Source organism: Phacochoerus africanus, chromosome X, assembly GCF_016906955.1.
Source record: "Phacochoerus africanus isolate WHEZ1 chromosome X, ROS_Pafr_v1, whole genome shotgun sequence".
Lineage (NCBI taxonomy): Eukaryota > Metazoa > Chordata > Mammalia > Artiodactyla > Suidae > Phacochoerus > Phacochoerus africanus.
The window spans coordinates 99,211,404-99,238,681 of NC_062560.1; the positions used below are offsets into that span (position 1 = coordinate 99,211,404).

Sequence of the window (27,278 nt, forward strand, 5' to 3'; positions counted from 1 at the left end):
TGGGGGGTGGGGGGGGGGGGGGGGGGGGCGGGTAGAGAGCCGAGGAAGCAAGCTCTGGGCCTCCACAGGCCAAGGTGATGGCTGCGGTTCCCACCAGAAAGAGACTGTAGGGGAAGGTATCCTCAAGGTTTCACCCGACACGCTTCTTTCTGTAAGAACTGCCTCTGTCTCACGGGCTGGGGTGGCATCCGAGCAATTTCCAAAGGGCGAGTGGAGTTGATTTTTCACCCTGTGCTTTACTGGGAAGTTTTGGTTGACTTGGGGAGCTGGTGTGAACAGGAACCAGAGGCACTCCGGAGGTTGCCTGGATTGGGGAGGGGTGGGTGATTGCGGGTGCGCGCGCGCGCGCGTGTGTGTGTGTGTGTGTGTGTGTGTGTGTGTGTGTGTGTGTGTGTCTGGGCGGCGGGAGGGGGGAGGGCGCGGCTCCGTGTTAAGCAGCACCGTGGCGGTTCCACGCTGAGTGCAGCGTGCTCGGCTCTCTCGTTGCAGGGTGTCAGGCAGAGTGGAAGGAGAGGAGGAGAAGGGAAGTCGGGGACGTCGGTCATGTCTAGGCGCTGGTGTTCTGGGTGAGTGAGTGCCCTTTGTTCTCTTCCTTCTCCTCTTCCAAAAGGGTTTATTTCATCACAGGAAAAGGTCAGTGGTTCTGGTGGATCAGCAAGCCTCAAGAAGGGGAGACTCCCAAGGTAGGTCCGTGGCACGGGGCCACCGGCGTACCGTGCCGGAGTCTTCCGGCTTGATAGCAGAGGCTCTCGGGCCAGGTCCCGCTTGCGGAGCCGGAAGAAGGAGATGTGTGGACGAGCATCTAGCTCGTCTGTGTGCGTTACCCTAGGCGCTCAGTACCTGGAATTTGAGGTCAGTGTCCTGGGGGACCGGGCGGATTGGAAAGGGATTAGGCCGGGACCCGGTTCGGGCTCCGGTTCGGGCTCCGGCTTCTGTGAAGCCAGCTGCCAGTGTCGCGATCGTTCAGCTCCCCACCTCAGCCACGAGACGCAGCAGGACCGGCCCGGCCCGGCCCGGCCCGGCCGCGAGGGCCGGTGGTCGGAGACGCTTTGCGGAGAGCCGGGCCTCTTAGGCCTTCGGCCCCCCTTGGCTTCGAGTGGAGCCCTTTCCGCCTGTTCCTCCCATCCTCTCCTGATCGCTCTTGGGCCCAGCCCTCTCCACCATGGCCTTTGACCAAGCCCGGAAGGCCTTGGGAACCTGCTCTTGGCGGGGTCGTTCGGAGGGTGCGCCTGCCGGGCGGCGTGGACCTTTGGGACGGGGCGGTGGGGGCGTGCACATCGGGGCAGCCCGCTGGGGATCTCCTTGTGCTCCCCAAGTCTTGACTCTTGACAAACGGAGGAACTTGGAAGTGAGAAGCCTCCAGGAAGGTGTGCTTCCTTTCTCCCGTGTGGAAATGTCACGCGGGTGTGCGCGCGGCCAGCAGCCAGAGCTGGTGTTTTCTTTCTGTCTCTGTTTCTTTCCTCTTCCTGCTGTGTCCTCTTGAAACAGTCTTGCCGCGAGGAGGATGCCGCCTCCTGCCCTGGCTCGGGGTCATCCAGGGCTTCTCCAGGCGGGCCGGTGAGCGTGTGGCACCGTGGCTTAGCGCGGTCGGACACGGGTTTGCGGCTCTTGGTTGCGAGCAAGGGGCAGAGTGGCACTTCTGCGGGCAGCTCTGCCTTCGAGAGGGGCGTGTTTGGCCATCCCAAGGGCCCTTCACGGGGAGCTCGCTCTGGGCGTGAGGTCAGATCCTCGGTCTAGGCCCTGGGCCCTGGGCCCTGGGCCCTGAGCGGGAGGGCCCCGAAAGGAACCTTTGGCTGTGAGGACCAGGCCCATCTCTCCCTCCCCCGTGTGGCTTTCGTGTAGGACTACCAAGGGCTCCCTGCCCCCTGCCTTGGGGAGAATGAGGCAAGGGCACTCATCGTCATGGCTTTCTTGTGGTAAAGAAAGGCAGGCTAGGAGGCCCCCACAGGGCGAAGGATCCACAGGATGTGGAGTGCCAGCCTTGGAGGTGCAGCCCTCTGAGGTGGCCACGATGATGAGCGGCCTTGCTTTTGCCCAGTTGGACAGGAGATGGCCTTGCTTCTCTTTTCCTTTCCTTGGCTCCTTTTCTGTTTTTCTGGGTCCTTTTTTTTTCTTTCTTTCTTTTTTTTCTCTGCGCAAAGGGCGGAGGGAGAGGACTTTTGGGGTGTGGGGGGGAAGGGCAGGTTGCCATTTCTGGTGCAATACCGCCATCCAGAGGAATGGCTCCGCCAGTCCTGCAAACTCTGGACTGTCCCTTCCTGGGGAGGAGTGACAGGGGCCTGCGGTCGGGGACCGGGGACTGTGTCCCGGGGAAGTCTGTCCAGAGCTCCGCCGGGGAAGGGGCGGGAAGCGTGGCCCAAGGCCCGGAGGGGCCGTGGGAGCTCCAGAGACCGGCCCCGGGCACCGGGACGAGGCCCATGGTCCGGGCGCCCGGCCCGTGGGGCACAGGAAGTGGAGTCTCGGGCCACCCTGGTGGCCGCCATGTCTGGGCGGGGCTAGAGGAAGCTGCTCAGAAGGAGCCTGGGCCCTGGGCTGGGGAGCTGCGGGCGCTTGGCGGCTCGCCCCTTCCCCTGGAAGGCAGAGCAGCCTTGGCCTGGGCGGGCCCAGGGCCTCTGAAGCCGCTCTGGCGCTGGCGCTGGCGCTGGCGCTGGCGCTGGGACTGGCGCTCGCTCACCCTCACCCTCACCCTCACCCTCACGCTCACGCTCACGCTCACGGGTGGGGCCCAGCCGGAGACCACCGCGGGCAGCTGGGCTTCTGCTGCCATTGGCTGCAGCGGCAGAGGCGAGCTCCAGTGACTCCTTCCTGTCCAGCTCAGAGATGGCATGGGGAGCCTGGGGACCCTGTGCCAAAGGGGCCCGAGGCCCAGCAAAGGCCGGAGGTCCCAGTCCAGAAGGGAAGGGCCCCTCCCGGGACCAGGGAGCCGCCTCAGAAGGAGCCCTGGGCCCGAGTCGGAAAGGCAGCTCCCGGGGTCTCCGGGATTCTGTCCACAGGGCTCCCGGACCCACGTCTGAGAGAGGAGGGGAGAGGAGCGGAGCCGAGCGGACCCCCGGGGCCCTGGGCTTGCGGGCTTGGGCTTCTGTCCCCAAGAGGCTCTGGGCCTCTCACTGCAGCGATGGGAAGGAACGGCCCCGGCTTCCACTCAGCCGCGGCTCTCCAGGCCTCAACCCCGTGCTTGCCCCTGCCGCCCAGCCCGGGGGTCGAGTGGAGGCCTGAGGATGCTGCCTGAAGCTCACCTCTGTTGCACTGAGAGAAACACCTCGCCCTCCCCCTGTCCCGCACGACCACCGCCACCTCATGCAGCTCGTCCGCCAGGGCCAGGAACGAGGTGCATCGTGTACTCCTGGGCGCAGGGCCGCGCCTTCTGGTCCCCGACAGTCCCGATAGGCCACTTGTGGAGTGAGCTCCGGGTTGGCTCGTTCCTGCCCTTTGCCCAGCGCTTAATTGCCTGGGCTTTGGCCGGGCAGTGGCCGGCGGTGGTGAGGGGGGTGGGGGTGGACGTGGCGGCGCGGGCAAGGCTGGATTGGTGGTAGGGTTCGGGCGGCCGTTGGGGACTGGGGGGGGGCTTCGAACTGGGAGCAGGTCTCCAGGCTGGACCCCTCCCTGCACACATACCCCCTTGCCCTCACCCCTCCTGGCAGGGTGTGGAAACTCGCTCCCTGCCCCTTCGTTGCACGCTTGTGGGTGGCCGGAGATGTTGTCAGCTGGGCTCCCGTGGGCCGAGTCTTTCCTTGGGGCCAGGTCCTGACCTACGTGGTCGTGACTGGTCCCTGGCCCCGGGACGGGGGCGGGGTGTGTGTCTCACTTGTGCCCCTCGGGCCAGGGCCAGCGGCTGCACCTGCCGAAGAACCAGGACGCCGTGTGAGACGGCCCAGGGGTCTTCCCCAGAACCAAACAAGAGGACCCGGGTCCTCCACGGGGAGGGAGGCCGCTGAGTAGGGCGACCTCTGGCTGCACAACGTTCCCGCGGCCCCCCACCCGCGCGCCCCCGCACCGATTGCGGAAACCGGACCGGGACAATCCACCCCACCCCCCACCCCACCCCCCGCCCCCTTGGCTGTGGCCCGTGATGGTCCATCTCAGGGTACCGGCCTGGGCCCAGTTCCACGCCATCCCGAGGGGTTCTGGATACCCAGTGTCACGTGGGCCGGGAAGGGGCCTCGCGGGGTCCGGGACCCAGACTCCCTCTGGCGTGGGCAAAAGTAACGAGCGCAAAGCACCCGGGGCACTCCAGGCAGCGCCAGCGGGAACGTGCAGTGCACCTGCGCTGCTCTTCCTTGTCTGGGTCCGGGACCGAACACTCGTCGGGGAACTCTCCGCTGTGCCAGCAGTTGCTGCCCCTGCCTGGGCGGCCGCCTTCTCCCCCTTTCCCCCCCCCTTGTCCACGTCGGCTGGGCCGGGGGCGGTGGGGCTCCGCCGGGACAACGCCCCCGCCCCCGCCCCCGCCGCCTTGGGTCCTGGGTCTCCCGTGGCCCTGAGACCCCAGGGACCCCACTGGCCGACCTCGCCCTGCAAGCGGAGCGGGGATCCTCGGGCCGGGTGCCCTGGGGTGGGAGCTCCAGCGTAGCTAGTTCCTGGACAATGGCGGCCGCCCGTGCCACGCCCCCAAGGGTGCGGGCCTGGCAGCCAGGGGCTCCTCGGTGGGCCGGCGAGCCCGGCGTCGGCCCCGGCCCACCGCGTGTCGCTGCCACACCTGCTCTGGAGGCGTGCCCCGGCGGCCAGGGAGTCCTCGCAGTGCCCCAGACCCACCCGTCCTCCCATGCCGCGCAGGCCTTCCCCTTGGCAGCACAGGCGGGGCCTGGAGGCCCTGCTCAAACCGCTTCCGCTTGATGGCACTGTTGCTCCAGAAATCCCGGCCATCCTTGCGAGCTCGGCTTCTCCCTCCGCCCTTTGCGGGTCAAAAAAGGCCCAGGGAGGCCCAAGAGCCCTCCAGGCCCTCTGAGCGGGGGCTGGCGCTGCTGGGGTGTTGGGGGAGGTGGTGTCTCTTCCTTTGGGGGCTGCTTGTGGGCAGTAGGACCCATGCATGTACGCCTGGAGACAGCCACAGGGATACGCGCATCCGTGGGTCGGTCGTCTCCACACATCTCTCTAGGAGTCTTGAGTCCACGTTTCCTGGCCACCGACCGGGGACCCCTGTGATGCCTGCATACTTGGGGAGCAGTATGCTTGCTTGCATAGGGGTCTTCTCGGGCAGGATCCTATCTCCTTGGGGACCTTGACTCAGAGCTAGAGGTGGCCCGAGGACCTGGGTCTCTCCTCCTCTTCTTGCACGGCTGCCTCTCTGGGGCTCTCATCCAGCTAAGTCGGCGGGCTTCGTGAAGGGCCTTCAGGGCTCAGGAGCCAGGCCCTGAGAGAGTCAAAGCCACTGTGGCAGTAGAAGGAGCCCACCGGGACCCAGGGAGCTGGGGTGGATGGGCCCTGCTCACCTCCGGGGGTCTCAGGCATTCACTCTGCCATTGAGTTCCCCGGGGTGCTGCTGCTGCTGCTGCTGCTGCAGCTGCTGCTGCTGCTGCTGCTGCTGCTGCTGCTGCTGCAGCTGCTGCTGCTGCTGCTGCAGCTGCTGCTGCTGCTGCTGCGCTGCTGCTTCTGCTGCTGCAGCTGCTGCTGCTGCTGCTGCAGCGGCTGCTGCTGCTGCTGCTGCTGCTGGAGGTGGGGCTGGGGCAGGCCTGTTCTGGCCTCTGTGTGTTAGTGGTTTGGAGTCCATGGGACAGGTGCAGATGCCAGTGGCTCCCTCCATCCCCACAGACAAGATGACCTTGGTGAGGGCCATGTGTTCAGGAGACCCATCTAGGGAGCGCCCCCTGGGAGTGGGTCTGTACTCTAGCCTCAGACCACACCCCGACCCCCACTCTTTGGTCGGTTCGTTCCTTCACGTGTGCCCGTGTCGGCGTGTGGGTGCCCGTGCCCGTGCATCACATGTGGAGCTTACGTCGATCTGGGTGTTACTGAACGTGTACCCGTTATTTAACATACAGGGGGCGAGTGTCCTTTCTCTCGTAGTTTTCCCCCGTCACCGCCTTGGAGGTGCCACCGTGGAGAGCCCTTCCTCCCGGCCAAAGCCCAAGAAGCCCTCACCGTGTCGCAAGACGGCAGCTCCCAAGGTGTCCCGCTGCCTTCCAAACCCCCGTCCGCAGCGGGCACCCTGCGTGGTGGTTGTGCGCGAATGCTTCCGGGGTTGAATGCGGGTGGCAGCAGGCAAGACCCAGAGGCCCGTGTCCGTTTGGGCCGCGCCCCGCACAGGCTCAGGGAGTGGTAGAGGCTCTTGTGCATGTGGCTGCTCTCACAGCGTTACAGGTTCCCCCGGCCTCGGCGCGTCTGTGCAGAGGGGACGCCCCGTCCTGCTGGGTCTCGGTCCTGTCCATTTCTTTTCTGACAGCTCCTCAGGGTAGGGTGCCCTGGTCTGTGCCTGAGAGCAGGAGTGTAGGGTATGTCGGCTGTGCCCTTCTCTTTGGACGCTGGGCTTCTCGCCTGTCCTCTCCTCTTCCTCCTGCGTCTTTGACGGAGCTGGCTATGAGGGGGCGCGGGGCACGGGGCACGGGGTCCGGGTTGCCAAGGTGCGGGTGTGCGTGGCCCGGGTACGTTGGTCGGGCGTCAGCGTTTGCCCAGAGGAAAGCAGTAGGCTCGATGTTACCTCGGCCGCGTCCCAGGGCAGGTGCCCTCACCCCCGGAGAGTCAGTGCGGTGGATCTGTGTGCGGCCCGAGAGGAGACAAGTCGGTGCCCGTTTACCCGCGGGTCATGAGAGCTGCTGGTCAGTGGAGGCCCTGTCTTTCCAGGCGGGGTGGAGGCCACGCGCCCTCGCCCCTGCCAAGATAATCTGGAGGTAGCCGTGGGGCGGGGGTGGGGGGTGGGGGGGTGGGGTGGGGGCGGGTAGAGAGCCGAGGAAGCAAGCTCTGGGCCTCCACAGGCCAAGGTGATGGCTGCGGTTCCCACCAGAAAGAGACTGTAGGGGAAGGTATCCTCAAGGTTTCACCCGACACGCTTCTTTCTGTAAGAACTGCCTCTGTCTCACGGGCTGGGGTGGCATCCGAGCAATTTCCAAAGGGCGAGTGGAGTTGATTTTTCACCCTGTGCTTTACTGGGAAGTTTTGGTTGACTTGGGGAGCTGGTGTGAACAGGAACCAGAGGCACTCCGGAGGTTGCCTGGATTGGGGAGGGGTGGGTGATTGCGGGTGCGCGCGCGCGCGCGTGTGTGTGTGTGTGTGTGTGTGTGTGTGTGTGTGTGTGTGTCTGGGCGGCGGGAGGGGGGAGGGCGCGGCTCCGTGTTAAGCAGCACCGTGGCGGTTCCACGCTGAGTGCAGCGTGCTCGGCTCTCTCGTTGCAGGGTGTCAGGCAGAGTGGAAGGAGAGGAGGAGAAGGGAAGTCGGGGACGTCGGTCATGTCTAGGCGCTGGTGTTCTGGGTGAGTGAGTGCCCTTTGTTCTCTTCCTTCTCCTCTTCCAAAAGGGTTTATTTCATCACAGGAAAAGGTCAGTGGTTCTGGTGGATCAGCAAGCCTCAAGAAGGGGAGACTCCCAAGGTAGGTCCGTGGCACGGGGCCACCGGCGTACCGTGCCGGAGTCTTCCGGCTTGATAGCAGAGGCTCTCGGGCCAGGTCCCGCTTGCGGAGCCGGAAGAAGGAGATGTGTGGACGAGCATCTAGCTCGTCTGTGTGCGTTACCCTAGGCGCTCAGTACCTGGAATTTGAGGTCAGTGTCCTGGGGGACCGGGCGGATTGGAAAGGGATTAGGCCGGGACCCGGTTCGGGCTCCGGTTCGGGCTCCGGCTTCTGTGAAGCCAGCTGCCAGTGTCGCGATCGTTCAGCTCCCCACCTCAGCCACGAGACGCAGCAGGACCGGCCCGGCCCGGCCCGGCCCGGCCGCGAGGGCCGGTGGTCGGAGACGCTTTGCGGAGAGCCGGGCCTCTTAGGCCTTCGGCCTCCTTGGCTTCGAGTGGAGCCCTTTCCGCCTGTTCCTCCCATCCTCTCCTGATCGCTCTTGGGCCCAGCCCTCTCCACCATGGCCTTTGACCAAGCCCGGAAGGCCTTGGGAACCTGCTCTTGGCGGGGTCGTTCGGAGGGTGCGCCTGCCGGGCGGCGTGGACCTTTGGGACGGGGCGGTGGGGGCGTGCACATCGGGGCAGCCCGCTGGGGATCTCCTTGTGCTCCCCAAGTCTTGACTCTTGACAAACGGAGGAACTTGGAAGTGAGAAGCCTCCAGGAAGGTGTGCTTCCTTTCTCCCGTGTGGAAATGTCACGCGGGTGTGCGCGCGGCCAGCAGCCAGAGCTGGTGTTTTCTTTCTGTCTCTGTTTCTTTCCTCTTCCTGCTGTGTCCTCTTGAAACAGTCTTGCCGCGAGGAGGATGCCGCCTCCTGCCCTGGCTCGGGGTCATCCAGGGCTTCTCCAGGCGGGCCGGTGAGCGTGTGGCACCGTGGCTTAGCGCGGTCGGACACGGGTTTGCGGCTCTTGGTTGCGAGCAAGGGGCAGAGTGGCACTTCTGCGGGCAGCTCTGCCTTCGAGAGGGGCGTGTTTGGCCATCCCAAGGGCCCTTCACGGGGAGCTCGCTCTGGGCGTGAGGTCAGATCCTCGGTCTAGGCCCTGGGCCCTGGGCCCTGGGCCCTGAGCGGGAGGGCCCCGAAAGGAACCTTTGGCTGTGAGGACCAGGCCCATCTCTCCCTCCCCCGTGTGGCTTTCGTGTAGGACTACCAAGGGCTCCCTGCCCCCTGCCTTGGGGAGAATGAGGCAAGGGCACTCATCGTCATGGCTTTCTTGTGGTAAAGAAAGGCAGGCTAGGAGGCCCCCACAGGGCGAAGGATCCACAGGATGTGGAGTGCCAGCCTTGGAGGTGCAGCCCTCTGAGGTGGCCACGATGATGAGCGGCCTTGCTTTTGCCCAGTTGGACAGGAGATGGCCTTGCTTCTCTTTTCCTTTCCTTGGCTCCTTTTCTGTTTTTCTGGGTCCTTTTTTTTTCTTTCTTTCTTTTTTTTCTCTGCGCAAAGGGCGGAGGGAGAGGACTTTTGGGGTGTGGGGGGGAAGGGCAGGTTGCCATTTCTGGTGCAATACCGCCATCCAGAGGAATGGCTCCGCCAGTCCTGCAAACTCTGGACTGTCCCTTCCTGGGGAGGAGTGACAGGGGCCTGCGGTCGGGGACCGGGGACTGTGTCCCGGGGAAGTCTGTCCAGAGCTCCGCCGGGGAAGGGGCGGGAAGCGTGGCCCAAGGCCCGGAGGGGCCGTGGGAGCTCCAGAGACCGGCCCCGGGCACCGGGACGAGGCCCATGGTCCGGGCGCCCGGCCCGTGGGGCACAGGAAGTGGAGTCTCGGGCCACCCTGGTGGCCGCCATGTCTGGGCGGGGCTAGAGGAAGCTGCTCAGAAGGAGCCTGGGCCCTGGGCTGGGGAGCTGCGGGCGCTTGGCGGCTCGCCCCTTCCCCTGGAAGGCAGAGCAGCCTTGGCCTGGGCGGGCCCAGGGCCTCTGAAGCCGCTCTGGCGCTGGCGCTGGCGCTGGCGCTGGCGCTGGGACTGGCGCTCGCTCACCCTCACCCTCACCCTCACCCTCACGCTCACGCTCACGCTCACGGGTGGGGCCCAGCCGGAGACCACCGCGGGCAGCTGGGCTTCTGCTGCCATTGGCTGCAGCGGCAGAGGCGAGCTCCAGTGACTCCTTCCTGTCCAGCTCAGAGATGGCATGGGGAGCCTGGGGACCCTGTGCCAAAGGGGCCCGAGGCCCAGCAAAGGCCGGAGGTCCCAGTCCAGAAGGGAAGGGCCCCTCCCGGGACCAGGGAGCCGCCTCAGAAGGAGCCCTGGGCCCGAGTCGGAAAGGCAGCTCCCGGGGTCTCCGGGATTCTGTCCACAGGGCTCCCGGACCCACGTCTGAGAGAGGAGGGGAGAGGAGCGGAGCCGAGCGGACCCCCGGGGCCCTGGGCTTGCGGGCTTGGGCTTCTGTCCCCAAGAGGCTCTGGGCCTCTCACTGCAGCGATGGGAAGGAACGGCCCCGGCTTCCACTCAGCCGCGGCTCTCCAGGCCTCAACCCCGTGCTTGCCCCTGCCGCCCAGCCCGGGGGTCGAGTGGAGGCCTGAGGATGCTGCCTGAAGCTCACCTCTGTTGCACTGAGAGAAACACCTCGCCCTCCCCCTGTCCCGCACGACCACCGCCACCTCATGCAGCTCGTCCGCCAGGGCCAGGAACGAGGTGCATCGTGTACTCCTGGGCGCAGGGCCGCGCCTTCTGGTCCCCGACAGTCCCGATAGGCCACTTGTGGAGTGAGCTCCGGGTTGGCTCGTTCCTGCCCTTTGCCCAGCGCTTAATTGCCTGGGCTTTGGCCGGGCAGTGGCCGGCGGTGGTGAGGGGGGTGGGGGTGGACGTGGCGGCGCGGGCAAGGCTGGATTGGTGGTAGGGTTCGGGCGGCCGTTGGGGACTGGGGGGGGGCTTCGAACTGGGAGCAGGTCTCCAGGCTGGACCCCTCCCTGCACACATACCCCCTTGCCCTCACCCCTCCTGGCAGGGTGTGGAAACTCGCTCCCTGCCCCTTCGTTGCACGCTTGTGGGTGGCCGGAGATGTTGTCAGCTGGGCTCCCGTGGGCCGAGTCTTTCCTTGGGGCCAGGTCCTGACCTACGTGGTCGTGACTGGTCCCTGGCCCCGGGACGGGGGCGGGGTGTGTGTCTCACTTGTGCCCCTCGGGCCAGGGCCAGCGGCTGCACCTGCCGAAGAACCAGGACGCCGTGTGAGACGGCCCAGGGGTCTTCCCCAGAACCAAACAAGAGGACCCGGGTCCTCCACGGGGAGGGAGGCCGCTGAGTAGGGCGACCTCTGGCTGCACAACGTTCCCGCGGCCCCCCACCCGCGCGCCCCCCGCACCGATTGCGGAAACCGGACCGGGACAATCCACCCCACCCCCCACCCCCACCCCCCGCCCCCTTGGCTGTGGCCCGTGATGGTCCATCTCAGGGTACCGGCCTGGGCCCAGTTCCACGCCATCCCGAGGGGTTCTGGATACCCAGTGTCACGTGGGCCGGGAAGGGGCCTCGCGGGGTCCGGGACCCAGACTCCCTCTGGCGTGGGCAAAAGTAACGAGCGCAAAGCACCCGGGGCACTCCAGGCAGCGCCAGCGGGAACGTGCAGTGCACCTGCGCTGCTCTTCCTTGTCTGGGTCCGGGACCGAACACTCGTCGGGGAACTCTCCGCTGTGCCAGCAGTTGCTGCCCCTGCCTGGGCGGCCGCCTTCTCCCCCTTTCCCCCCCCCTTGTCCACGTCGGCTGGGCCGGGGGCGGTGGGGCTCCGCCGGGACAACGCCCCCGCCCCCGCCCCCGCCGCCTTGGGTCCTGGGTCTCCCGTGGCCCTGAGACCCCAGGGACCCCACTGGCCGACCTCGCCCTGCAAGCGGAGCGGGGATCCTCGGGCCGGGTGCCCTGGGGTGGGAGCTCCAGCGTAGCTAGTTCCTGGACAATGGCGGCCGCCCGTGCCACGCCCCCAAGGGTGCGGGCCTGGCAGCCAGGGGCTCCTCGGTGGGCCGGCGAGCCCGGCGTCGGCCCCGGCCCACCGCGTGTCGCTGCCACACCTGCTCTGGAGGCGTGCCCCGGCGGCCAGGGAGTCCTCGCAGTGCCCCAGACCCACCCGTCCTCCCATGCCGCGCAGGCCTTCCCCTTGGCAGCACAGGCGGGGCCTGGAGGCCCTGCTCAAACCGCTTCCGCTTGATGGCACTGTTGCTCCAGAAATCCCGGCCATCCTTGCGAGCTCGGCTTCTCCCTCCGCCCTTTGCGGGTCAAAAAAGGCCCAGGGAGGCCCAAGAGCCCTCCAGGCCCTCTGAGCGGGGGCTGGCGCTGCTGGGGTGTTGGGGGAGGTGGTGTCTCTTCCTTTGGGGGCTGCTTGTGGGCAGTAGGACCCATGCATGTACGCCTGGAGACAGCCACAGGGATACGCGCATCCGTGGGTCGGTCGTCTCCACACATCTCTCTAGGAGTCTTGAGTCCACGTTTCCTGGCCACCGACCGGGGACCCCTGTGATGCCTGCATACTTGGGGAGCAGTATGCTTGCTTGCATAGGGGTCTTCTCGGGCAGGATCCTATCTCCTTGGGGACCTTGACTCAGAGCTAGAGGTGGCCCGAGGACCTGGGTCTCTCCTCCTCTTCTTGCACGGCTGCCTCTCTGGGGCTCTCATCCAGCTAAGTCGGCGGGCTTCGTGAAGGGCCTTCAGGGCTCAGGAGCCAGGCCCTGAGAGAGTCAAAGCCACTGTGGCAGTAGAAGGAGCCCACCGGGACCCAGGGAGCTGGGGTGGATGGGCCCTGCTCACCTCCGGGGGTCTCAGGCATTCACTCTGCCATTGAGTTCCCCGGGGTAGCTGCTGCTGCTGCTGCTGCTGCAGCTGCTGCTGCTGCTGCAGCTGCTGCTGGAGGTGGGGCTGGGGCAGGCCTGTTCTGGCCTCTGTGTGTTAGTGGTTTGGAGTCCATGGGACAGGTGCAGATGCCAGTGGCTCCCTCCATCCCCACAGACAAGATGACCTTGGTGAGGGCCATGTGTTCAGGAGACCCATCTAGGGAGCGCCCCCTGGGAGCGGGTCTGTACTCTAGCCTCAGACCACACCCCGACCCCCACTCTTTGGTCGGTTCGTTCCTTCACGTGTGCCCGTGTCGGCGTGTGGGTGCCCGTGCCCGTGCATCACATGTGGAGCTTACGTCGATCTGGGTGTTACTGAACGTGTACCCGTTATTTAACATACAGGGGGCGAGTGTCCTTTCTCTCGTAGTTTTCCCCCGTCACCGCCTTGGAGGTGCCACCGTGGAGAGCCCTTCCTCCCGGCCAAAGCCCAAGAAGCCCTCACCGTGTCGCAAGACGGCAGCTCCCAAGGTGTCCCGCTGCCTTCCAAACCCCCGTCCGCAGCGGGCACCCTGCGTGGTGGTTGTGCGCGAATGCTTCCGGGGTTGAATGCGGGTGGCAGCAGGCAAGACCCAGAGGCCCGTGTCCGTTTGGGCCGCGCCCCGCACAGGCTCAGGGAGTGGTAGAGGCTCTTGTGCATGTGGCTGCTCTCACAGCGTTACAGGTTCCCCCGGCCTCGGCGCGTCTGTGCAGAGGGGACGCCCCGTCCTGCTGGGTCTCGGTCCTGTCCATTTCTTTTCTGACAGCTCCTCAGGGTAGGGTGCCCTGGTCTGTGCCTGAGAGCAGGAGTGTAGGGTATGTCGGCTGTGCCCTTCTCTTTGGACGCTGGGCTTCTCGCCTGTCCTCTCCTCTTCCTCCTGCGTCTTTGACGGAGCTGGCTATGAGGGGGCGCGGGGCACGGGGCACGGGGTCCGGGTTGCCAAGGTGCGGGTGTGCGTGGCCCGGGTACGTTGGTCGGGCGTCAGCGTTTGCCCAGAGGAAAGCAGTAGGCTCGATGTTACCTCGGCCGCGTCCCAGGGCAGGTGCCCTCACCCCCGGAGAGTCAGTGCGGTGGATCTGTGTGCGGCCCGAGAGGAGACAAGTCGGTGCCCGTTTACCCGCGGGTCATGAGAGCTGCTGGTCAGTGGAGGCCCTGTCTTTCCAGGCGGGGTGGAGGCCACGCGCCCTCGCCCCTGCCAAGATAATCTGGAGGTAGCCGTGGGGCGGGGGTGGGGGGTGGGGGGGGGGGGGGGGGGGGCGGGTAGAGAGCCGAGGAAGCAAGCTCTGGGCCTCCACAGGCCAAGGTGATGGCTGCGGTTCCCACCAGAAAGAGACTGTAGGGGAAGGTATCCTCAAGGTTTCACCCGACACGCTTCTTTCTGTAAGAACTGCCTCTGTCTCACGGGCTGGGGTGGCATCCGAGCAATTTCCAAAGGGCGAGTGGAGTTGATTTTTCACCCTGTGCTTTACTGGGAAGTTTTGGTTGACTTGGGGAGCTGGTGTGAACAGGAACCAGAGGCACTCCGGAGGTTGCCTGGATTGGGGAGGGGTGGGTGATTGCGGGTGCGCGCGCGCGCGCGTGTGTGTGTGTGTGTGTGTGTGTGTGTGTGTGTGTCTGGGCGGCGGGAGGGGGGAGGGCGCGGCTCCGTGTTAAGCAGCACCGTGGCGGTTCCACGCTGAGTGCAGCGTGCTCGGCTCTCTCGTTGCAGGGTGTCAGGCAGAGTGGAAGGAGAGGAGGAGAAGGGAAGTCGGGGACGTCGGTCATGTCTAGGCGCTGGTGTTCTGGGTGAGTGAGTGCCCTTTGTTCTCTTCCTTCTCCTCTTCCAAAAGGGTTTATTTCATCACAGGAAAAGGTCAGTGGTTCTGGTGGATCAGCAAGCCTCAAGAAGGGGAGACTCCCAAGGTAGGTCCGTGGCACGGGGCCACCGGCGTACCGTGCCGGAGTCTTCCGGCTTGATAGCAGAGGCTCTCGGGCCAGGTCCCGCTTGCGGAGCCGGAAGAAGGAGATGTGTGGACGAGCATCTAGCTCGTCTGTGTGCGTTACCCTAGGCGCTCAGTACCTGGAATTTGAGGTCAGTGTCCTGGGGGACCGGGCGGATTGGAAAGGGATTAGGCCGGGACCCGGTTCGGGCTCCGGTTCGGGCTCCGGCTTCTGTGAAGCCAGCTGCCAGTGTCGCGATCGTTCAGCTCCCCACCTCAGCCACGAGACGCAGCAGGACCGGCCCGGCCCGGCCCGGCCCGGCCGCGAGGGCCGGTGGTCGGAGACGCTTTGCGGAGAGCCGGGCCTCTTAGGCCTTCGGCCCCCCTTGGCTTCGAGTGGAGCCCTTTCCGCCTGTTCCTCCCATCCTCTCCTGATCGCTCTTGGGCCCAGCCCTCTCCACCATGGCCTTTGACCAAGCCCGGAAGGCCTTGGGAACCTGCTCTTGGCGGGGTCGTTCGGAGGGTGCGCCTGCCGGGCGGCGTGGACCTTTGGGACGGGGCGGTGGGGGCGTGCACATCGGGGCAGCCCGCTGGGGATCTCCTTGTGCTCCCCAAGTCTTGACTCTTGACAAACGGAGGAACTTGGAAGTGAGAAGCCTCCAGGAAGGTGTGCTTCCTTTCTCCCGTGTGGAAATGTCACGCGGGTGTGCGCGCGGCCAGCAGCCAGAGCTGGTGTTTTCTTTCTGTCTCTGTTTCTTTCCTCTTCCTGCTGTGTCCTCTTGAAACAGTCTTGCCGCGAGGAGGATGCCGCCTCCTGCCCTGGCTCGGGGTCATCCAGGGCTTCTCCAGGCGGGCCGGTGAGCGTGTGGCACCGTGGCTTAGCGCGGTCGGACACGGGTTTGCGGCTCTTGGTTGCGAGCAAGGGGCAGAGTGGCACTTCTGCGGGCAGCTCTGCCTTCGAGAGGGGCGTGTTTGGCCATCCCAAGGGCCCTTCACGGGGAGCTCGCTCTGGGCGTGAGGTCAGATCCTCGGTCTAGGCCCTGGGCCCTGGGCCCTGGGCCCTGAGCGGGAGGGCCCCGAAAGGAACCTTTGGCTGTGAGGACCAGGCCCATCTCTCCCTCCCCCGTGTGGCTTTCGTGTAGGACTACCAAGGGCTCCCTGCCCCCTGCCTTGGGGAGAATGAGGCAAGGGCACTCATCGTCATGGCTTTCTTGTGGTAAAGAAAGGCAGGCTAGGAGGCCCCCACAGGGCGAAGGATCCACAGGATGTGGAGTGCCAGCCTTGGAGGTGCAGCCCTCTGAGGTGGCCACGATGATGAGCGGCCTTGCTTTTGCCCAGTTGGACAGGAGATGGCCTTGCTTCTCTTTTCCTTTCCTTGGCTCCTTTTCTGTTTTTCTGGGTCCTTTTTTTTTCTTTCTTTCTTTTTTTTCTCTGCGCAAAGGGCGGAGGGAGAGGACTTTTGGGGTGTGGGGGGGAAGGGCAGGTTGCCATTTCTGGTGCAATACCGCCATCCAGAGGAATGGCTCCGCCAGTCCTGCAAACTCTGGACTGTCCCTTCCTGGGGAGGAGTGACAGGGGCCTGCGGTCGGGGACCGGGGACTGTGTCCCGGGGAAGTCTGTCCAGAGCTCCGCCGGGGAAGGGGCGGGAAGCGTGGCCCAAGGCCCGGAGGGGCCGTGGGAGCTCCAGAGACCGGCCCCGGGCACCGGGACGAGGCCCATGGTCCGGGCGCCCGGCCCGTGGGGCACAGGAAGTGGAGTCTCGGGCCACCCTGGTGGCCGCCATGTCTGGGCGGGGCTAGAGGAAGCTGCTCAGAAGGAGCCTGGGCCCTGGGCTGGGGAGCTGCGGGCGCTTGGCGGCTCGCCCCTTCCCCTGGAAGGCAGAGCAGCCTTGGCCTGGGCGGGCCCAGGGCCTCTGAAGCCGCTCTGGCGCTGGCGCTGGCGCTGGCGCTGGCGCTGGGACTGGCGCTCGCTCACCCTCACCCTCACCCTCACCCTCACGCTCACGCTCACGCTCACGGGTGGGGCCCAGCCGGAGACCACCGCGGGCAGCTGGGCTTCTGCTGCCATTGGCTGCAGCGGCAGAGGCGAGCTCCAGTGACTCCTTCCTGTCCAGCTCAGAGATGGCATGGGGAGCCTGGGGACCCTGTGCCAAAGGGGCCCGAGGCCCAGCAAAGGCCGGAGGTCCCAGTCCAGAAGGGAAGGGCCCCTCCCGGGACCAGGGAGCCGCCTCAGAAGGAGCCCTGGGCCCGAGTCGGAAAGGCAGCTCCCGGGGTCTCCGGGATTCTGTCCACAGGGCTCCCGGACCCACGTCTGAGAGAGGAGGGGAGAGGAGCGGAGCCGAGCGGACCCCCGGGGCCCTGGGCTTGCGGGCTTGGGCTTCTGTCCCCAAGAGGCTCTGGGCCTCTCACTGCAGCGATGGGAAGGAACGGCCCCGGCTTCCACTCAGCCGCGGCTCTCCAGGCCTCAACCCCGTGCTTGCCCCTGCCGCCCAGCCCGGGGGTCGAGTGGAGGCCTGAGGATGCTGCCTGAAGCTCACCTCTGTTGCACTGAGAGAAACACCTCGCCCTCCCCCTGTCCCGCACGACCACCGCCACCTCATGCAGCTCGTCCGCCAGGGCCAGGAACGAGGTGCATCGTGTACTCCTGGGCGCAGGGCCGCGCCTTCTGGTCCCCGACAGTCCCGATAGGCCACTTGTGGAGTGAGCTCCGGGTTGGCTCGTTCCTGCCCTTTGCCCAGCGCTTAATTGCCTGGGCTTTGGCCGGGCAGTGGCCGGCGGTGGTGAGGGGGGTGGGGGTGGACGTGGCGGCGCGGGCAAGGCTGGATTGGTGGTAGGGTTCGGGCGGCCGTTGGGGACTGGGGGGGGGCTTCGAACTGGGAGCAGGTCTCCAGGCTGGACCCCTCCCTGCACACATACCCCCTTGCCCTCACCCCTCCTGGCAGGGTGTGGAAACTCGCTCCCTGCCCCTTCGTTGCACGCTTGTGGGTGGCCGGAGATGTTGTCAGCTGGGCTCCCGTGGGCCGAGTCTTTCCTTGGGGCCAGGTCCTGACCTACGTGGTCGTGACTGGTCCCTGGCCCCGGGACGGGGGCGGGGTGTGTGTCTCACTTGTGCCCCTCGGGCCAGGGCCAGCGGCTGCACCTGCCGAAGAACCAGGACGCCGTGTGAGACGGCCCAGGGGTCTTCCCCAGAACCAAACAAGAGGACCCGGGTCCTCCACGGGGAGGGAGGCCGCTGAGTAGGGCGACCTCTGGCTGCACAACGTTCCCGCGGCCCCCCACCCGCGCGCCCCCGCACCGATTGCGGAAACCGGACCGGGACAATCCACCCCCCCCCCCCACCCCCCGCCCCCTTGGCTGTGGCCCGTGATGGTCCATCTCAGGGTACCGGCCTGGGCCCAGTTCCACACCATCCCGAGGGGTTCTGGATACCCAGTGTCACGTGGGCCGGGAAGGGGCCTCGCGGGGTCCGGGACCCAGACTCCCTCTGGCGTGGGCAAAAGTAACGAGCGCAAAGCACCCGGGGCACTCCAGGCAGCGCCAGCGGGAACGTGCAGTGCACCTGCGCTGCTCTTCCTTGTCTGGGTCCGGGACCGAACACTCGTCGGGGAACTCTCCGCTGTGCCAGCAGTTGCTGCCCCTGCCTGGGCGGCCGCCTTCTCCCCCTTTCCCCCCCCCTTGTCCACGTCGGCTGGGCCGGGGGCGGTGGGGCTCCGCCGGGACAACGCCCCCGCCCCCGCCCCCGCCGCCTTGGGTCCTGGGTCTCCCGTGGCCCTGAGACCCCAGGGACCCCACTGGCCGACCTCGCCCTGCAAGCGGAGCGGGGATCCTCGGGCCGGGTGCCCTGGGTGGGAGCTCCAGCGTAGCTAGTTCCTGGACAATGGCGGCCGCCCGTGCCACGCCCCCAAGGGTGCGGGCCTGGCAGCCAGGGGCTCCTCGGTGGGCCGGCGAGCCCGGCGTCGGCCCCGGCCCACCGCGTGTCGCTGCCACACCTGCTCTGGAGGCGTGCCCCGGCGGCCAGGGAGTCCTCGCAGTGCCCCAGACCCACCCGTCCTCCCATGCCGCGCAGGCCTTCCCCTTGGCAGCACAGGCGGGGCCTGGAGGCCCTGCTCAAACCGCTTCCGCTTGATGGCACTGTTGCTCCAGAAATCCCGGCCATCCTTGCGAGCTCGGCTTCTCCCTCCGCCCTTTGCGGGTCAAAAAAGGCCCAGGGAGGCCCAAGAGCCCTCCAGGCCCTCTGAGCGGGGGCTGGCGCTGCTGGGGTGTTGGGGGAGGTGGTGTCTCTTCCTTTGGGGGCTGCTTGTGGGCAGTAGGACCCATGCATGTACGCCTGGAGACAGCCACAGGGATACGCGCATCCGTGGGTCGGTCGTCTCCACACATCTCTCTAGGAGTCTTGAGTCCACGTTTCCTGGCCACCGACCGGGGACCCCTGTGATGCCTGCATACTTGGGGAGCAGTATGCTTGCTTGCATAGGGGTCTTCTCGGGCAGGATCCTATCTCCTTGGGGACCTTGACTCAGAGCTAGAGGTGGCCCGAGGACCTGGGTCTCTCCTCCTCTTCTTGCACGGCTGCCTCTCTGGGGCTCTCATCCAGCTAAGTCGGCGGGCTTCGTGAAGGGCCTTCAGGGCTCAGGAGCCAGGCCCTGAGAGAGTCAAAGCCACTGTGGCAGTAGAAGGAGCCCACCGGGACCCAGGGAGCTGGGGTGGATGGGCCCTGCTCACCTCCGGGGGTCTCAGGCATTCACTCTGCCATTGAGTTCCCCGGGGTAGCTGCTGCTGCTGCTGCTGCTGCAGCTGCTGCTGCTGCTGCTGCTGCTGCTGCTGCTGCTGCTGCAGCTGCTGCTGCTGCTGCTGCAGCTGCTGCTGCTGCTGCTGCAGCTGCTGCTGCTGCTGCTGCAGCTGCTGCTGCTGCTGCTGCAGCTGCTGCTGCTGCTGCTGCTGCTGCTGGAGGTGGGGCTGGGGCAGGCCTGTTCTGGCCTCTGTGTGTTAGTGGTTTGGAGTCCATGGGACAGGTGCAGATGCCAGTGGCTCCCTCCATCCCCACAGACAAGATGACCTTGGTGAGGGCCATGTGTTCAGGAGACCCATCTAGGGAGCGCCCCCTGGGAGTGGGGTCTGTACTCTAGCCTCAGACCACACCCCGACCCCCACTCTTTGGTCGGTTCGTTCCTTCACGTGTGCCCGTGTCGGCGTGTGGGTGCCCGTGCCCGTGCATCACATGTGGAGCTTACGTCGATCTGGGTGTTACTGAACGTGTACCCGTTATTTAACATACAGGGGGCGAGTGTCCTTTCTCTCGTAGTTTTCCCCCGTCACCGCCTTGGAGGTGCCACCGTGGAGAGCCCTTCCTCCCGGCCAAAGCCCAAGAAGCCCTCACCGTGTCGCAAGACGGCAGCTCCCAAGGTGTCCCGCTGCCTTCCAAACCCCCGTCCGCAGCGGGCACCCTGCGTGGTGGTTGTGCGCGAATGCTTCCGGGGTTGAATGCGGGTGGCAGCAGGCAAGACCCAGAGGCCCGTGTCCGTTTGGGCCGCGCCCCGCACAGGCTCAGGGAGTGGTAGAGGCTCTTGTGCATGTGGCTGCTCTCACAGCGTTACAGGTTCCCCCGGCCTCGGCGCGTCTGTGCAGAGGGGACGCCCCGTCCTGCTGGGTCTCGGTCCTGTCCATTTCTTTTCTGACAGCTCCTCAGGGTAGGGTGCCCTGGTCTGTGCCTGAGAGCAGGAGTGTAGGGTATGTCGGCTGTGCCCTTCTCTTTGGACGCTGGGCTTCTCGCCTGTCCTCTCCTCTTCCTCCTGCGTCTTTGACGGAGCTGGCTATGAGGGGGCGCGGGGCACGGGGCACGGGGTCCGGGTTGCCAAGGTGCGGGTGTGCGTGGCCCGGGTACGTTGGTCGGGCGTCAGCGTTTGCCCAGAGGAAAGCAGTAGGCTCGATGTTACCTCGGCCGCGTCCCAGGGCAGGTGCCCTCACCCCCGGAGAGTCAGTGCGGTGGATCTGTGTGCGGCCCGAGAGGAGACAAGTCGGTGCCCGTTTACCCGCGGGTCATGAGAGCTGCTGGTCAGTGGAGGCCCTGTCTTTCCAGGCGGGGTGGAGGCCACGCGCCCTCGCCCCTGCCAAGATAATCTGGAGGTAGCCGTGGGGCGGGGGTGGGGGGTGGGGGCGGGTAGAGAGCCGAGGAAGCAAGCTCTGGGCCTCCACAGGCCAAGGTGATGGCTGCGGTTCCCACCAGAAAGAGACTGTAGGGGAAGGTATCCTCAAGGTTTCACCCGACACGCTTCTTTCTGTAAGAACTGCCTCTGTCTCACGGGCTGGGGTGGCATCCGAGCAATTTCCAAAGGGCGAGTGGAGTTGATTTTTCACCCTGTGCTTTACTGGGAAGTTTTGGTTGACTTGGGGAGCTGGTGTGAACAGGAACCAGAGGCACTCCGGAGGTTGCCTGGATTGGGGAGGGGTGGGTGATTGCGGGTGCGCGCGCGCGCGCGTGTGTGTGTGTGTGTGTGTGTGTGTGTGTGTGTGTGTGTGTCTGGGCGGCGGGAGGGGGGAGGGCGCGGCTCCGTGTTAAGCAGCACCGTGGCGGTTCCACGCTGAGTGCAGCGTGCTCGGCTCTCTCGTTGCAGGGTGTCAGGCAGAGTGGAAGGAGAGGAGGAGAAGGGAAGTCGGGGACGTCGGTCATGTCTAGGCGCTGGTGTTCTGGGTGAGTGAGTGCCCTTTGTTCTCTTCCTTCTCCTCTTCCAAAAGGGTTTATTTCATCACAGGAAAAGGTCAGTGGTTCTGGTGGATCAGCAAGCCTCAAGAAGGGGAGACTCCCAAGGTAGGTCCGTGGCACGGGGCCACCGGCGTACCGTGCCGGAGTCTTCCGGCTTGATAGCAGAGGCTCTCGGGCCAGGTCCCGCTTGCGGAGCCGGAAGAAGGAGATGTGTGGACGAGCATCTAGCTCGTCTGTGTGCGTTACCCTAGGCGCTCAGTACCTGGAATTTGAGGTCAGTGTCCTGGGGGACCGGGCGGATTGGAAAGGGATTAGGCCGGGACCCGGTTCGGGCTCCGGTTCGGGCTCCGGCTTCTGTGAAGCCAGCTGCCAGTGTCGCGATCGTTCAGCTCCCCACCTCAGCCACGAGACGCAGCAGGACCGGCCCGGCCCGGCCCGGCCCGGCCGCGAGGGCCGGTGGTCGGAGACGCTTTGCGGAGAGCCGGGCCTCTTAGGCCTTCGGCCTCCTTGGCTTCGAGTGGAGCCCTTTCCGCCTGTTCCTCCCATCCTCTCCTGATCGCTCTTGGGCCCAGCCCTCTCCACCATGGCCTTTGACCAAGCCCGGAAGGCCTTGGGAACCTGCTCTTGGCGGGGGTCGTTCGGAGGGTGCGCCTGCCGGGCGGCGTGGACCTTTGGGACGGGGCGGTGGGGGCGTGCACATCGGGGCAGCCCGCTGGGGATCTCCTTGTGCTCCCCAAGTCTTGACTCTTGACAAACGGAGGAACTTGGAAGTGAGAAGCCTCCAGGAAGGTGTGCTTCCTTTCTCCCGTGTGGAAATGTCACGCGGGTGTGCGCGCGGCCAGCAGCCAGAGCTGGTGTTTTCTTTCTGTCTCTGTTTCTTTCCTCTTCCTGCTGTGTCCTCTTGAAACAGTCTTGCCGCGAGGAGGATGCCGCCTCCTGCCCTGGCTCGGGGTCATCCAGGGCTTCTCCAGGCGGGCCGGTGAGCGTGTGGCACCGTGGCTTAGCGCGGTCGGACACGGGTTTGCGGCTCTTGGTTGCGAGCAAGGGGCAGAGTGGCACTTCTGCGGGCAGCTCTGCCTTCGAGAGGGGCGTGTTTGGCCATCCCAAGGGCCCTTCACGGGGAGCTCGCTCTGGGCGTGAGGTCAGATCCTCGGTCTAGGCCCTGGGCCCTGGGCCCTGGGCCCTGAGCGGGAGGGCCCCGAAAGGAACCTTTGGCTGTGAGGACCAGGCCCATCTCTCCCTCCCCCGTGTGGCTTTCGTGTAGGACTACCAAGGGCTCCCTGCCCCCTGCCTTGGGGAGAATGAGGCAAGGGCACTCATCGTCATGGCTTTCTTGTGGTAAAGAAAGGCAGGCTAGGAGGCCCCCACAGGGCGAAGGATCCACAGGATGTGGAGTGCCAGCCTTGGAGGTGCAGCCCTCTGAGGTGGCCACGATGATGAGCGGCCTTGCTTTTGCCCAGTTGGACAGGAGATGGCCTTGCTTCTCTTTTCCTTTCCTTGGCTCCTTTTCTGTTTTTCTGGGTCCTTTTTTTTTCTTTCTTTCTTTTTTTTCTCTGCGCAAAGGGCGGAGGGAGAGGACTTTTGGGGTGTGGGGGGGAAGGGCAGGTTGCCATTTCTGGTGCAATACCGCCATCCAGAGGAATGGCTCCGCCAGTCCTGCAAACTCTGGACTGTCCCTTCCTGGGGAGGAGTGACAGGGGCCTGCGGTCGGGGACCGGGGACTGTGTCCCGGGGAAGTCTGTCCAGAGCTCCGCCGGGGAAGGGGCGGGAAGCGTGGCCCAAGGCCCGGAGGGGCCGTGGGAGCTCCAGAGACCGGCCCCGGGCACCGGGACGAGGCCCATGGTCCGGGCGCCCGGCCCGTGGGGCACAGGAAGTGGAGTCTCGGGCCACCCTGGTGGCCGCCATGTCTGGGCGGGGCTAGAGGAAGCTGCTCAGAAGGAGCCTGGGCCCTGGGCTGGGGAGCTGCGGGCGCTTGGCGGCTCGCCCCTTCCCCTGGAAGGCAGAGCAGCCTTGGCCTGGGCGGGCCCAGGGCCTCTGAAGCCGCTCTGGCGCTGGCGCTGGCGCTGGCGCTGGCGCTGGGACTGGCGCTCGCTCACCCTCACCCTCACCCTCACCCTCACCCTCACGCTCACGCTCACGGGTGGGGCCCAGCCGGAGACCACCGCGGGCAGCTGGGCTTCTGCTGCCATTGGCTGCAGCGGCAGAGGCGAGCTCCAGTGACTCCTTCCTGTCCAGCTCAGAGATGGCATGGGGAGCCTGGGGACCCTGTGCCAAAGGGGCCCGAGGCCCAGCAAAGGCCGGAGGTCCCAGTCCAGAAGGGAAGGGCCCCTCCCGGGACCAGGGAGCCGCCTCAGAAGGAGCCCTGGGCCCGAGTCGGAAAGGCAGCTCCCGGGGTCTCCGGGATTCTGTCCACAGGGCTCCCGGACCCACGTCTGAGAGAGGAGGGGAGAGGAGCGGAGCCGAGCGGACCCCCGGGGCCCTGGGCTTGCGGGCTTGGGCTTCTGTCCCCAAGAGGCTCTGGGCCTCTCACTGCAGCGATGGGAAGGAACGGCCCCGGCTTCCACTCAGCCGCGGCTCTCCAGGCCTCAACCCCGTGCTTGCCCCTGCCGCCCAGCCCGGGGGTCGAGTGGAGGCCTGAGGATGCTGCCTGAAGCTCACCTCTGTTGCACTGAGAGAAACACCTCGCCCTCCCCCTGTCCCGCACGACCACCGCCACCTCATGCAGCTCGTCCGCCAGGGCCAGGAACGAGGTGCATCGTGTACTCCTGGGCGCAGGGCCGCGCCTTCTGGTCCCCGACAGTCCCGATAGGCCACTTGTGGAGTGAGCTCCGGGTTGGCTCGTTCCTGCCCTTTGCCCAGCGCTTAATTGCCTGGGCTTTGGCCGGGCAGTGGCCGGCGGTGGTGAGGGGGGTGGGGGTGGACGTGGCGGCGCGGGCAAGGCTGGATTGGTGGTAGGGTTCGGGCGGCCGTTGGGGACTGGGGGGGGGCTTCGAACTGGGAGCAGGTCTCCAGGCTGGACCCCTCCCTGCACACATACCCCCTTGCCCTCACCCCTCCTGGCAGGGTGTGGAAACTCGCTCCCTGCCCCTTCGTTGCACGCTTGTGGGTGGCCGGAGATGTTGTCAGCTGGGCTCCCGTGGGCCGAGTCTTTCCTTGGGGCCAGGTCCTGACCTACGTGGTCGTGACTGGTCCCTGGCCCCGGGACGGGGGCGGGGTGTGTGTCTCACTTGTGCCCCTCGGGCCAGGGCCAGCGGCTGCACCTGCCGAAGAACCAGGACGCCGTGTGAGACGGCCCAGGGGTCTTCCCCAGAACCAAACAAGAGGACCCGGGTCCTCCACGGGGAGGGAGGCCGCTGAGTAGGGCGACCTCTGGCTGCACAACGTTCCCGCGGCCCCCCACCCGCGCGCCCCCGCACCGATTGCGGAAACCGGACCGGGACAATCCACCCCACCCCCCACCCCCACCCCCCGCCCCCTTGGCTGTGGCCCGTGATGGTCCATCTCAGGGTACCGGCCTGGGCCCAGTTCCACGCCATCCCGAGGGGTTCTGGATACCCAGTGTCACGTGGGCCGGGAAGGGGCCTCGCGGGGTCCGGGACCCAGACTCCCTCTGGCGTGGGCAAAAGTAACGAGCGCAAAGCACCCGGGGCACTCCAGGCAGCGCCAGCGGGAACGTGCAGTGCACCTGCGCTGCTCTTCCTTGTCTGGGTCCGGGACCGAACACTCGTCGGGGAACTCTCCGCTGTGCCAGCAGTTGCTGCCCCTGCCTGGGCGGCCGCCTTCTCCCCCTTTCCCCCCCCCTTGTCCACGTCGGCTGGGCCGGGGGCGGTGGGGCTCCGCCGGGACAACGCCCCCGCCCCCGCCCCCGCCGCCTTGGGTCCTGGGTCTCCCGTGGCCCTGAGACCCCAGGGACCCCACTGGCCGACCTCGCCCTGCAAGCGGAGCGGGGATCCTCGGGCCGGGTGCCCTGGGGTGGGAGCTCCAGCGTAGCTAGTTCCTGGACAATGGCGGCCGCCCGTGCCACGCCCCCAAGGGTGCGGGCCTGGCAGCCAGGGGCTCCTCGGTGGGCCGGCGAGCCCGGCGTCGGCCCCGGCCCACCGCGTGTCGCTGCCACACCTGCTCTGGAGGCGTGCCCCGGCGGCCAGGGAGTCCTCGCAGTGCCCCAGACCCACCCGTCCTCCCATGCCGCGCAGGCCTTCCCCTTGGCAGCACAGGCGGGGCCTGGAGGCCCTGCTCAAACCGCTTCCGCTTGATGGCACTGTTGCTCCAGAAATCCCGGCCATCCTTGCGAGCTCGGCTTCTCCCTCCGCCCTTTGCGGGTCAAAAAAGGCCCAGGGAGGCCCAAGAGCCCTCCAGGCCCTCTGAGCGGGGGCTGGCGCTGCTGGGGTGTTGGGGGAGGTGGTGTCTCTTCCTTTGGGGGCTGCTTGTGGGCAGTAGGACCCATGCATGTACGCCTGGAGACAGCCACAGGGATACGCGCATCCGTGGGTCGGTCGTCTCCACACATCTCTCTAGGAGTCTTGAGTCCACGTTTCCTGGCCACCGACCGGGGACCCCTGTGATGCCTGCATACTTGGGGAGCAGTATGCTTGCTTGCATAGGGGTCTTCTCGGGCAGGATCCTATCTCCTTGGGGACCTTGACTCAGAGCTAGAGGTGGCCCGAGGACCTGGGTCTCTCCTCCTCTTCTTGCACGGCTGCCTCTCTGGGGCTCTCATCCAGCTAAGTCGGCGGGCTTCGTGAAGGGCCTTCAGGGCTCAGGAGCCAGGCCCTGAGAGAGTCAAAGCCACTGTGGCAGTAGAAGGAGCCCACCGGGACCCAGGGAGCTGGGGTGGATGGGCCCTGCTCACCTCCGGGGGTCTCAGGCATTCACTCTGCCATTGAGTTCCCCGGGTGGTAGCTGCTGCTGCTGCTGCTGCTGCAGCTGCTGCTGCTGCTGCAGCTGCTGCTGGAGGTGGGGCTGGGGCAGGCCTGTTCTGGCCTCTGTGTGTTAGTGGTTTGGAGTCCATGGGACAGGTGCAGATGCCAGTGGCTCCCTCCATCCCCACAGACAAGATGACCTTGGTGAGGGCCATGTGTTCAGGAGACCCATCTAGGGAGCGCCCCCTGGGAGCGGGTCTGTACTCTAGCCTCAGACCACACCCCGACCCCCACTCTTTGGTCGGTTCGTTCCTTCACGTGTGCCCGTGTCGGCGTGTGGGTGCCCGTGCCCGTGCATCACATGTGGAGCTTACGTCGATCTGGGTGTTACTGAACGTGTACCCGTTATTTAACATACAGGGGGCGAGTGTCCTTTCTCTCGTAGTTTTCCCCCGTCACCGCCTTGGAGGTGCCACCGTGGAGAGCCCTTCCTCCCGGCCAAAGCCAAGAAGCCCTCACCGTGTCGCAAGACGGCAGCTCCCAAGGTGTCCCGCTGCCTTCCAAACCCCCGTCCGCAGCGGGCACCCTGCGTGGTGGTTGTGCGCGAATGCTTCCGGGGTTGAATGCGGGTGGCAGCAGGCAAGACCCAGAGGCCCGTGTCCGTTTGGGCCGCGCCCCGCACAGGCTCAGGGAGTGGTAGAGGCTCTTGTGCATGTGGCTGCTCTCACAGCGTTACAGGTTCCCCCGGCCTCGGCGCGTCTGTGCAGAGGGGACGCCCCCGTCCTGCTGGGTCTCGGTCCTGTCCATTTCTTTTCTGACAGCTCCTCAGGGTAGGGTGCCCTGGTCTGTGCCTGAGAGCAGGAGTGTAGGGTTATGTCGGCTGTGCCCTTCTCTTTGGACGCTGGGCTTCTCGCCTGTCCTCTCCTCTTCCTCCTGCGTCTTTGACGGAGCTGGCTATGAGGGGGCGCGGGGCACGGGGCACGGGGTCCGGGTTGCCAAGGTGCGGGTGTGCGTGGCCCTGGGTACGTTGGTCGGGCGTCAGCGTTGCCCAGAGGAAAGCAGTAGGCTCGATGTTACCTCGGCCGCGTCCCAGGGCAGGTGCCCTCACCCCCGGAGAGTCAGTGCGGTGGATCTGTGTGCGGCCCGAGAGGAGACAAGTCGGTGCCCGTTTACCCGCGGGTCATGAGAGCTGCTGGTCAGTGGAGGCCCTGTCTTTCCAGGCGGGGTGGAGGCCACGCGCCCTCGCCCCTGCCAAGATAATCTGGAGGTAGCCGTGGGGCGGGGTGGGGTGGGGGGGTGGGGGGGGGTGGGTAGAGAGCCGAGGAAGCAAGCTCTGGGCCTCCACAGGCCAAGGTGATGGCTGCGGTTCCCACCAGAAAGAGACTGTAGGGGAAGGTATCCTCAAGGTTTCACCCGACACGCTTCTTTCTGTAAGAACTGCCTCTGTCTCACGGGCTGGGGTGGCATCCGAGCAATTT

General features: G+C 66.2%; 1 protein-coding gene across 10 annotated transcripts in view; it reads left to right on the plus strand.

Moving 5' to 3' along the window:
* Window positions 1-21,568, plus strand: part of LOC125118207 (uncharacterized) — a 41,556-nt gene extending 19,988 nt beyond the window's left edge. For 2 of the 10 annotated variants that reach the window (XR_007132796.1, XR_007132797.1), the window contains exons 3-6: window positions 490-566; window positions 7,323-7,399; window positions 14,032-14,108; window positions 20,853-21,554. Coding sequence is in view for 5 of the 10 variants with exons in the window: in XM_047764376.1 (XP_047620332.1) it covers window positions 9,052-9,616; window positions 14,032-14,093 (627 nt within the window). In the remaining 5 variants the exon portion in view is untranslated. The other 8 variants (XR_007132800.1, XR_007132799.1, XR_007132798.1 and 5 more) reach the window with 8 other exon arrangements.
* The last annotated feature ends 5,710 nt before the right edge of the window (window positions 21,569-27,278 follow it).